We start from the raw sequence: 12,092 nt of genomic DNA on the forward strand, positions 1-12,092 counted from the left end.
CTAAAAAACTCATTAAAAACTTGGACAAGAAAAGCCTGGTGTAAAGCTCTGCTAGTTGGTATGGGGTTGGATTTTTTGTTTGGGGGTCTTTTCACGACCTTCTAAATCCAATGAGGTAAGAAATCACCATGACAGTCAGCTAGACCATCCCCTCCATAAACCAAGCGACAGAGATGAGATTTGCAGACATTCTATGCTCTGCCTTTACGTATAGATGGTTCCAATTTTGTTGTACATAACACAGTTAAGCTTTTATGCCAGTAATAAACTCACTCTCATTAAATTCTTACCAGAATCATAGTTCGGTGGCTTCATATCTCCCTGATTCAATTCTGTGCCATATTTTAATTTGTGGTATTTAGCCCTGCAAGGAAACCAAACAAAAAAAATTTTAAAAATCTATTAGTACATTTAAAGGATATCTCTAAACACATAAATGTCATCTGTTTTCAATTGAATAGCCACTCCTTTCTTCTAGGCTGGGAACAAAGCAAACCAAGTAATTTTACCATGATTTCAGATAGGTAATTTTATTGAAATATTTTTTTCCAAGGGTTACATGTAATTGCATAGTGAATACTGAGGAAACACGCAGAGCGGTTGACTGCAGATTTTACAAAATGTCCTTGCTACAGAAAAGGTTCCTTCCCTGTGGACACAAGCAACTCTTCTGCTTCCCTTCCCAACCCCCCAGCCTTTCCTTTTTAGCCAACGTTTATGAAACATTTTTACTACCCATGTCAGTTCAGTGCCATCTACTTCGTATCTCATACTGTCACTCCATTAGGCAAACTTTAGTTTTATCCTTCGAAATGCTGTGCTCTCCAACAGCAGCAGGCCCTCAGCCAAAACTATTCTAAACAAGACTTAGCAATGACAGCTCACCCACACCACTTTCTCTCAAAGCTGCTAGGTCTGCCACTTGACCAAGTGCAAAAATGGAGACTTCCAAAATTATTTAGGTTTCAAAAGGTCTAATATAATAAGCCCCACAAAGCATGCCATACAATGAACAAGAGTAGCTACAAAAAAAATGGAAAAGCTTTTTAATTTGAGAAGCTTCATCCTAAAGACTCAGTATGTACAGACTTTGAAATACACATAATAACACCACAGTAGAACAGTATTATACATGCACATGTAAATTATTCAAGATTCATTACAGTAGTCTTATAACACTGCAGTAGAGAAAGTGAGGCAAAGTGAGCCTTTTCTAGTTTTGCAATCTGTTCCCTCCTTCTCTGACACTCACCATAACTTTAAAAGTACAAAACTGCAAGTTTTATACCTTCACAACTGGGTAGAAGAGTGGCACTTGCACCAGTTCCTACTCTAAACAAAAGGCTGAGAACTCAGGAAATGCTGCGTGTGCAGCCTGGAAGTAGTGGAACAATCAAACAGCTCACACGTACACGCAGTTCAAACGCAAATGTACAAAGTGAAGTGTAGGGTAGCAAGAAAAAGGCTGAAAAAGACAAAAAAAATAAATCTCTCATATGCACCAACGTGAGAAGGAATTTCATTCGCTCCACTAGGCACAAGGGAGCTCTTCTACTTAAAATTTATTTTTAAAAAATTTAATGGGTTTGACACTTTGTAATTGTATGAGGCAAGTTTTCACTAAAATCGCATGACTATATCACGAACAGCTGCAGAAAATGTTTTCAAGTTACCTGCACCTATAGATTGCTTCTTAAACATCTTCATTATATTACTGTTTTCTTTTGCCTTTTCCTATTTCATCAAGAAAACCCATTACTTCTAACAAAATAGTGCTGAAGAATGCTTCGTAGTTCTTACGTTTCAATTTCGACAGTAATAGCTTCCTACTAATCCAGGTGCATTTTAATTATAATAAGCATTTAATTCTGACTGAGAAGGGTAAGTGAAGAGTGAAGAAGTGCCTCTTAGGCATAGCAACATCAACAGATGAAGGAACTAACTCTCAAGAACCAGAGCACTAAGCTCTAACTCAGCTGAGCAGCAATCAACAAGGAAAAGAGAAAGGATGTGCTTGAACTGTATTAAAGGCAATAGATGGAAGTTAAACATTTTGGTCAGTACAGAAAAGAATAACCAAGAGTAGAACAAAATCAAAGCTGAATGCTCAATCAAAATATTTATCTTTCCTTTTCCAACTATCCATTTCTTACATGTTACCCTAGTAAAACAACTGCCTCTCATTATTGTTAAATATTGATGCTATGTATACTTTTCTCCCACCACCACTAATGAAAAGCAATGATTAATCAAGAATTAAGAAATCCTCCACTTTGCAACCAACTTATAAGAGTACAATTTTCTATGCAGTCATGAAATCAAGAGACCTTAATATGTAATCTATTTTGATATGACTTAACAGAAACAAATAATACTCTGCTCTAATCTGGATTACTGACATATGTTGTGTTCTACTTCATTCCTTCAAAGAATTCAGGAAGAAGTTAGTTTTGCAGCAGTTGACATTTGCTTTTAGTTTGTGGGTTTTATACAAAGTTCCACTATGCTCTATGCGTTCACTAATTTTCTTATCAAGTTTTGTTAATCATTTCCAGCCTAAGTAAAATGTTTGCTAGGTTCACTGAAAGGATCATTCTTTGGACCTTTCCTGTTCCTCAGATCTCATGTTCTCCAAAATCTGCCTTTCAAAGATTCAGACTGCAGTTTTTTAAACTTCTCAGTATATTTATTTCAATCTCCTAAATCCATGGTTGCTCACTTTTAGTTCGCTCCCCTCTTAAATCAACAGTAATAGTCTTTTTTCTTACTGAACTTTTCCCCACTCATCAAAAGCATTATAAAATCATTTCACCAAAATGAGAATATTCATTCTAAATCCATTTAAAATTGTTAGTAACCAGGATTTTCTAACTGGTTCAACCTCATAACACAACAGCTTTTAAAGCTTTTGGTGCTATTCTTTACTTCAAGAGGATAACGTAGATGACATGGTCTTGTACACCACTGGCCCTTTAAATTTATTTTAGGGCCAAACTGGATTAAGATTTCATCTTTCAGAGGACCTAACTTTGTATATTGCAGGCAGAGACCAGTAGCACTAGAGAAAAGGCAGAACAGTGTTCTAACAAAGAGGCAACTGAAGAGATGAAAAGCCCCAAAAAGAAATCCTTATTTCCAATATTGCTGGAAAAGTTAAAAACAAAGTTATAGAGCTCTGACTGCACAAAATGATAAAAAAACCCCAGTGCTACAATCAAACCTGAATTAAATTCAATTGGTATAAATTCAGGTCTCTGAGCAGGACACACACTTGAAACAGAAGCATGAGTATCATGCCAGAGTATGTGACACACTGAACTCATCTTCAGTTGAGGTGAGCTTCTAAAGTTCAGAAAAATATTACCAAAAACTCCCATAAAATCAATATAGAGCACTAATAGGTTATCTAGGAAATATCTTCCACATTTCTTCAGGCAGTATGAGATTTATTATTAGATGCTTTTTATGATACAGTTCAAAATGTCACAGGTATGAAAGATAAACAACCTTCTTTCTAAAATGCACTAAGAAAAGAGCTGAACACCATGACTCAAACTCCAGGACTAGAAGGGAGTCTTGACCCTTCAGTTACACATATTGCAATCAAAGGGTATAAAACTCTTCACAAAATAACCTTTAATTCTTTTCTACACAAATTCAAAATATCACTTATTCTATTAGCACATTTTAATTTAATCTGTTTTTACAATGACAGAATATCTGCTCTCCACCTGTAATGCTTAATTTTTTCACTTTTGCAGAAATCACAGGGTCCATTTATTAACAGCTTTAAAATGACCTTCTGCAGCTCACCTTGAACTCTAGCTCACACATCCCAGTAGTGTGATACTACCATCACAAAAAAGAGATAAAGTATATTTTGTGTAAAAAAAGTACAAAGAAAATGAAAGTTTCTTCAACCTTTTTATCTTCTGGTCAAAAAAAAGGACAGTGGTTTGGTGGCAGGGGAGAAAAAGAAACAAAGATTTATTATCTGAAACTTGTTCAACTTCAATTATTTACCTTCCATTTCTGAAAATTACATATGAATTATTAACAGTATGCAGAGACAGAAAAATGACTTGAAAATGGCTACCTGAAAGATACAACTTAATAGAAGGTATTTTCTATCTGAAGACTAGCCTTCCAGTTATTTGAAAGAAAGCTATTTTAGCACTGTGAAACTATGTTCCTGGGTAGATGCCCTTACTCAGATAAGCATGAGTATTACCACTGCTCTGGCTTCTGCCCTTCATTACACAATTCTCCTCTTTTGATAAGCAGTATTTTCATCAAACTATGTGTCTTCTATTTAGTGATTGGAAACATTCAACATGGCTGCCACACAAGAACTGCTTAGGAAAATGCTAAAAGCTTTCATCCACGTTTCCTAAGACTGACTGCAGTGAAACTTTTCTGAATACTTCACACAGAAACAAATTTGATTCCAGTCAAAAAAAGCCACTATTTCTTGGAAATATCTGTCGCCAGACCTGAAGCATCTGATCCAGCTGTGCTGAGGGAGCCTGCCAAAACATCCGTAGAAGATCTGGGAGCTGCCGCCAAATCAAGAGACATAAACAAGAACGACTGCCAGGAACAGCACGGCGAGATATTCTACCCAAGGGAGAAGGCGCCAGCCTTACACTGATCAGACACATCAGTGCAGAAAACAACATAAAATTAAATCAACTGTTTCTAGAGACATGGCTCAGGAGTCCAGCTCTTTGGTTGAAATATGTTAAGACAGGAAGTGAGCTAGACTACCCGAAATAGGACATGTACTTGAGAGAAACAGTACTATGTTTCAGCTAGCTCCTGAAAATCCAGAGGCACCAGTGCAACTTACTGGTGGTGGAGCAAGTATTGATAAAGTCATAAAAAGTAATCCTCAACTCTGAACAGCCTCACAGTGCAATCTACTGGATGCTGGCAAAACTACATCAAAACTACTATTGAAAAATGCTAGCACTTAACTATGCACTAGCTCCTTCTAAGCTCCTTGCTACTTCACCTACTAAGACTCTTCAGCAGAAATAACCTGGCTTGATATACACACAACAAGAAGGTAACCTCACAATTACTGACATAAAGACTAAACATTAAACTAAATTTGCCAGAAAAACATGACCATCAGTAGTAAAACTTATTTTCTACCTTACCCACGCTACAATGACATGACATGAAATAGAGAACAACAACAGTGGTCCCAAAGTTGTTAATTTACAGTAAAATTTGAAACTATTAGGTTGATAAAAGAAATGCAGAGCAACCACTATAAATAACAGCTCATAAAAGCATGTACCTGAGAAAACAAATGTTTCTCATTTCTTTTTCATGGTTTCCTGAGGGCATTATGAACATGGAGTACTTGGGCCCACAATTTCATATTCTGTTCTGTTACTCATAATCTATTTCGTCCAGCTGAGAAAGATCTGAAATACTACACAGCCAGAGCAGCAATGAAGGAATACAGGAATGATTCCCTGCCCCCTCACAGCGCACCAACCTTCCCCAGACTTGATAGTAATGTCTTCCTCCTACCTTGGAGGATCTCATTTTCCAGCTCTAAGAACCCAATGGAAAATGCCAGCATCCTGATTATTGCCTGACCAGGCTGACAGCTGATTTAGGAAAATGCTGGGAAAGGGAGCAGTGCTTCCAAGCTCAGTATGTTGCCGTTCTTTGAAGTATCAAGCAAGAGCACTTGCGGGGAGATAATTCCAGCAGAAATACAAGACTGTTTCTTTAGAAACTAGCAAATAAAACTGCAGTTTAAAACTACAAACTCATAAATAGCTGTCTCCAGCATACACACCAGTCACAAGCACCACATCTGCTTACAGAACTACCGGTACTGGAACTGTCACACTGGATCAGATCAGCTGACTGTAGCCTACCGACCTGAGTAACCAAGGCTAATGCCACACACAGCAGAAAAACACGCAACATCAAAAATAGTGATGTAAAAACTGTAATAAGAAGCCACCAAGTGTTTTTTCCTAATCCTGACAGGACTGCTGCATTAAGTTTTAAATGTCATAATTTAGGTGGATTTTACATTATAAAACTGAGGGACATTTTCACCATCCATATGGAAGTTTGATTTTTGGTTTTTTTAATGTTACAAAGTTTCTCTGATAGTACACAAAAATGTATTTACATTGTCTGATGATTTTAAATTGCTAACTTCTGTGGGTTATGAACATGAAGTGTTAGAGGTACTTTTACATAATCAGGAATAGCTCCACCAGTTTTGAAATACAAGAAATCTTCACAGAAATATATATATAACTTAGAGTATATTTTTAGCTGAACCAATGACACTAAGCTCTGTAATTATGCTTCAAATGTAAGCCTTTCCACAGCCATAAACTGCAAACTCCATTGTGCATACATTTTGTAATTTTCTGTGCTCTTTGATGTAATACTGGTATCACAACAGAACCCAGGCAAAAAGAGTATCTACCTTAAGGATTCCTCCAAGAACTCCCCAAAGAAGAAAATACACTGGAGTCCTGGGGCTACTGCTGGCCAGAACCCTGGCTGCATCCCTATGCTAGTGGATTAACTGGTTGCTACCAGAAAGAGACAAACTGGATGGTAGAAGACACATCTTGTGCTAAAATAGCCCACATAAGATGAGCAAATCTGAATGCAATACAGTAATGTAACTACTGGTGTCCTTTTAAAATTATCTACCAGTGATGTTCTATTCCTCCTTTGCATATGCGTGTATTTGAAATCTTATTTCTACTAAACAAACTATTTTAGAGGCTTCTTTTATTAAAGAGAAGCAGGAATTATCTAACAGAAAAATGATAATGTAAGCAATGACTGCTTTGCAGCAGTACCATAAATATACTCTTTATTCAAGAATTTTAAAAGACATTTCACTAATTAAAAGAATTTAAACTAAACTTGGCCTGAAATAAATCCGTTGAACAGAGAGATTTCTGAATTTCTGTTTGCCTCAAAGGTTAGAATAACAGGAAAGTATACATAAGAATAAAATGGTAAACTCGGGATTTGTACTAAAATGTCCATGAACAAAGAAATAGACATTGATTAACTGGTAAACATAAACATTTTTGCAATCACACAATTAACCTCCAGAAGATATTCTTGTACAGTCTCTCATACTGAAAAGGTTAAAAACTTAGCAAGATTAAAAACCAGAAATTATTAGACTGAAGACAGTTATTCAAGATTTCAGTTGACACGTATTAATAAACAAAGTTATTACGCTGAACAAAATTAAAATACACTGTAATTCTGGAGTATAATCTGTACAGTTCAGTGGAATTTCACCAAGGGAAAGCATTCATTATTGATCAGCTATGGGTTTTGCTAGCATGTTTTTCCAGCCATGCTGTTTTAGCTGTTGTTCTTATCATAATGCAGACGTTTAGACTAGTGGTTTTATTTAGTACAGTAAAATTTGTCAATCTGAGAACTGAATAGAGACAGAAAAAATATCTCTTGGTTTTGTCAAATACAGAGGCAAAAATAACGTTTCTGTCTTCAGCATTTCTTCATCACATACTCATCACAAAAGCAGCATACCTTTCCTGTTTGAGTGCATATTCCAGCATTTTGATTCTTCGCACTAGATCCTTCTTCAGATTTTCCTGTCCTTTCCTTTCACCTTGAAGAAAGGCGATCTGGGCCTGCAAAAGCAAGTGTTCAATTTAGAATCTGCTTGCTCAAACTTATTCAGCTTAGCTCTTAAGTGTGTGTGTCTTCCAAAGTTAATTTAATATTCATTTGTAGAGTTCAAAAAGACTTGGCTTACTATGCTTCATAAACATTAAACACTTACAAAAACCACTGCAGAGATAAGCCTTCTAAACAGCATGCTCACTAAAATAAAAAAAAAGGAAAGAAAAAGATAAGAAATAAAGCAATTTTGGTTTGTTTAACAGGGTTTGTTTTCTCTCTTGGATAAACACTCCATAAAGGATAAGGAATGGATAAAATAAGCATACAAAAAGCCTTCAGCAGATAAAAGTATTCACCAACAATAAGCAAGAGAAGATGATAAAGTATTTTTGCTCACTAACTGAAGTAGTGTACAATTAAGATATCATTCTATAGATACATGTCAGATACATGACACTAGTAAAAAAAACCTGATGTAAACCATGTTCAGCTAAAATAAGAACAAAAAAACTAAACCCCTGTTTGTAATACAGGGTTAAGCGTTAATTATGATACTTACTAAAATAGGTTAAGGAAAGCTCTCCAGAAATACTATAATTAAGAGAGGAAGAAAAAGGAAAACAGGGAAAGGTATTTTGGTGAGGGAGACAAGGAGAGAAATGGTACATAAGTAAATAAAAGTGAAGTAGAAAATAGACAGCTAACCTCTATCAACTTCCAGCACAAGTATTTAGTTGCCTGTGAAAAATCTCCTTTAAATAGATAATTACAACAAACACAAGATATTAATTCCTAATCACAAAGGAAGAACTCCCTGATTTTCTACCTAATGCTCAAATCATGAGGCAAGTTCTTACACTTGCTCAACTCACAAATACACTTTTAGGCAAAAATACCTGCAGGCAGTCACCACTTCGTGCCTCAGCCTCACCTGCCATTTCCAGGATCAGAAGCTTTCTGCACCTCTACAGCCAAGTCACCAGGCATCTCATCTGTGTCTTGAGAAGCACAGACAGGATAAATGGCAACTGGTCTACACAATCAGCTGTTGAGCATGACAACCTATAATCCTTTCATTTAAATAAATGCTCAGGAAAGTGGGATTAAAAATGAGCAGGAATATCCTATCCTCACCTGTTACAACCTTGCAAGCAGTCCCCAGATATTTTAGTTAATGGAAATAGCTGCTTCCAAAGAATCTGACTGCAGATTTTCACCCCAAGGCGAGAAAAAACCAAGTCACTAAATGTCATTTTCTCTCCAACAACTATAAAGAGAAGGCACACAACTAACTCAGTTGAATTTTGGTGACCAGGAAAGATGAATCTTACACCAAAAGCCCATTTGTTGGTGGCCAGCAATAGCAGCTGCTCTAAAATATCACACCAGCTGACATAATTTTATTGCTCAAGTACAGTCAGTAAATAGCTTGACAGACACCTGAAGGATCCTTCACTGCCAGTCACCAACTAGATCAGCCAGTTTATGACAAGAGAAAAACACTGGCTGCTCTCCAACTAAGTCACTCTTCTCCTTCAAAAGGGCAAATACATTTGAATTCCAAAAAAAAAAAAAGTCAGTTGAATCAAAAGAAAGATCTCTCACTCTGGCATTAACTACAATTGAATTCTAATGTCAACTTTATGCTCAGGTTTAAAGAAAGGCACAGGAGAAATAAATGCTGATGCTGGAGTCAGCATTTCCTACGCTGAGGAATGTAACTGAGCGAGAAGCATCCCAACTCAACAAGGTCAGCATCCCTCCCAAGAGGAGCATCTCAGGCACATGTAACTTAGTTTGCAGTAACTGCACAGACACACAGATTCTCACTCCCTATCTCCACACAGTCCCAGCAGAACTGACACACAGTCTTCCCATCAAAAGGGAGAGAACATCAAACGTACTTTTAAAAACAGAAATCATGGTGTAAATATGTATTTGGCTGGAATGAAGAAGATCATCCAATGCCATCAGGACACAAGCTGAAGTGATCTATTATGTGACCTGCTGTCTGCAAGCAATTTCTAGCCAAGAATGAACTGACTGAACATGCTGGAATGAAGCATTTTTACCCAGAAGGCTGGCAAACAACGCGGCTCACACACTGCTACACTACAAAGGTCAAAGCAGCATTTCTGTTCTAACAGCTGAGGCTAAAGTCATCTTCCACTGGTAGCAGCCTAAACTAAATTAAAAAATGCAACTTCTCAGTAGTTTTAACAGTTTCCTTTTGTAAGACAGAGAGACATAAATGGATATGACTGAGAATTATCATACCACATCTCCTTCATGTGGACATCTTTTGTTGTCAGTAATACCTCCATACTCTTAATGATGTCTTAGAAGTTTTCTTTTTCCTGGATTTTCAAGAAGTACTTGTGTTTCTTACTTAAAATGCACACAGCAACAACAGACGAATCTCCAGCCCTACACAAGCTTATTGCTAGGATCCTTCAAGGTTAATAAATATATAATTTACAGATAGGAAGTTTTACTGGGACTTCCAGAAACTGAGAATAATTTTGCTCTCTCCTTGGAGGCTGCATGGTTTCTAGCATAGTTTGTTCATGCTTTTCTTCAGAGTAGCATCCTTATGCCTAATACTCACTATTTTTGAAGAATTCTGGCTCTGGAAATGAGAATACTTATATTTGATCATTTTTGTAACTTAGAGAAATATTCCCTTTCTTTTCCACAAGATGTTAGCAACCCTTAAATATATATATATATATAAATATATATATATAAATGTTGTTGACTTCCTAATACTGGCTTAGCAGCCATAACAACATAATTAAATCATGAAATCACATCTTAGTAAGTCCAGATTTTACCAATGTTTAAAATGTACACTGAAATTTATAATTCCTTGAATCATTTGTACATGTACTGAGTAATTACAATTACATCAGCCTCAGTGGACAATAAAAATCAGTTATACATGTAAGCTTAAATGTTATTTGAGAAATTCTCAATACCGATATTCAGATTTGCTTATATTGCACGGAAGGACAGTATTAAAATAATAACTGAAATTTTATATTAACAATAATGTACTAACAGTTCATAACGTCTTAAGCAGATTTCATTCTTTAAATTTTCATTCTTTTGGCAATTCACCGAAAATATGCAAAGGTACCTAAATATTCATACCATAAAATAAAACACTTTGCAGATAAATGCAAACTGAATAAACAAGTACAATGAGTTGAAATATCTAAAATGACAAATTATGACATGTAGAAGTATTTTCACAGTCTCTAGAACAATCCAGTGGCAACTGTAGGATCACTATTTCCAACTAAAACACATAGACAACGCCTGTCTAAATGTCTGTGCAAACACTTAATGTGCAGGAGGTCTGGGTTGAAACATGATGAAAATTGTAACTGAACGGCACAACTACATTTTTCTCATGTTTCAGGCACAAATGACAGAACTTTACCAATAGACTGAGACTCCACAGGTGACTTCCCATGGCTGCAGCTTTAACCCAAATCAAATCTGCAGCCTGAGCTACACCTGAGGAAGAAGAGGAGCAAAGGAGATTCCCTTCCACTTTGAGTAATCTGCAACACTGTTCTACACTCGTGTTTTGGCCACTCCTGGGAAAGTTTGCCAAAAATTTCAAGAATTCGCAAATACTCCCAACAAACAGGTTCTGTGACAACTGACCTTCTAGGTAATAAGGTTAAAATGCATCAAGTTGTAAGCCAGTCTTTGCAAACCTCAAAATTGCCTATGGGGATCCCGCAAAACCTCGTATTGTTCCTTGCCTTATGGGTGGGGCGCATCGTCTCCATAAAGCACCCGGCCCCGCTGGCTCCACGGCAAGAATCAAGGCAGGACCCGCCTCGGGTTTATTCCAGGCTAAGTGCTACAAGTTACTGTATTCCAACTCAACTGTGACATTAAGATCAAGAGAGAAGGAGAAAACAAAATCAACAAAAAAGCCAAAATCAAACCAAACAAAAATAGCCACCACAAAACCAGAGAACACTGGAAAAAGACATGCCTGGAACTGTCTATTTCAGCTGCAATTGTTGAGTCCAGGGTTTTTTTTTCCACTTCATCTCACAGAATTTTTTTGTATGACCAACTGCAACGTAGCCTAGAAGTGTCATACACATGGTCTACATTATAGCACTCTACTACCTTAACTAGTCCACTTCTTTATTAAGAGGTTTCAAAAATAACATTCATTCTTATATTAAAAAAATTTTCCAAGACAACAACACTAGTGTTCTACAAAATTCCCCAAAGGACTCTAATGTCATGTTACTTTGAAGCAGACAAAAAGGTGATACAATGTTTTAGGTAGCACTGGGCTAGAAACAACTCTTTCTATAAATGTTGTTGACTTCCTAATACTGGCTTAGCAGCCTAACAACATAATTAAATCATGAAATCACATCTTAGTAAGTCCAGAT

General features: G+C 36.6%; 1 protein-coding gene across 3 annotated transcripts in view; it reads right to left on the reverse strand.

Annotated features, from left to right (window-relative positions):
* STRN (striatin) overlaps positions 1–12,092 on the reverse strand; it is a 67,805-nt gene that overhangs the window by 46,982 nt on the left and 8,731 nt on the right. For all 3 annotated transcript variants that reach the window (XM_030946457.1, XM_030946455.1, XM_030946458.1), the window contains exons 2-3: positions 7,567–7,670; positions 291–364 (exon numbers count right to left, since the gene is read on the reverse strand). In XM_030946457.1, coding sequence (XP_030802317.1) covers positions 291–364; positions 7,567–7,670 — 178 coding nt within the window. The remainder of the gene's footprint in view (positions 1–290; positions 365–7,566; positions 7,671–12,092) is intronic.

This window comes from Camarhynchus parvulus, chromosome 3 (genome assembly GCF_901933205.1).
Source record: "Camarhynchus parvulus chromosome 3, STF_HiC, whole genome shotgun sequence".
In the NCBI taxonomy this organism is placed as follows: domain Eukaryota; kingdom Metazoa; phylum Chordata; class Aves; order Passeriformes; family Thraupidae; genus Camarhynchus; species Camarhynchus parvulus.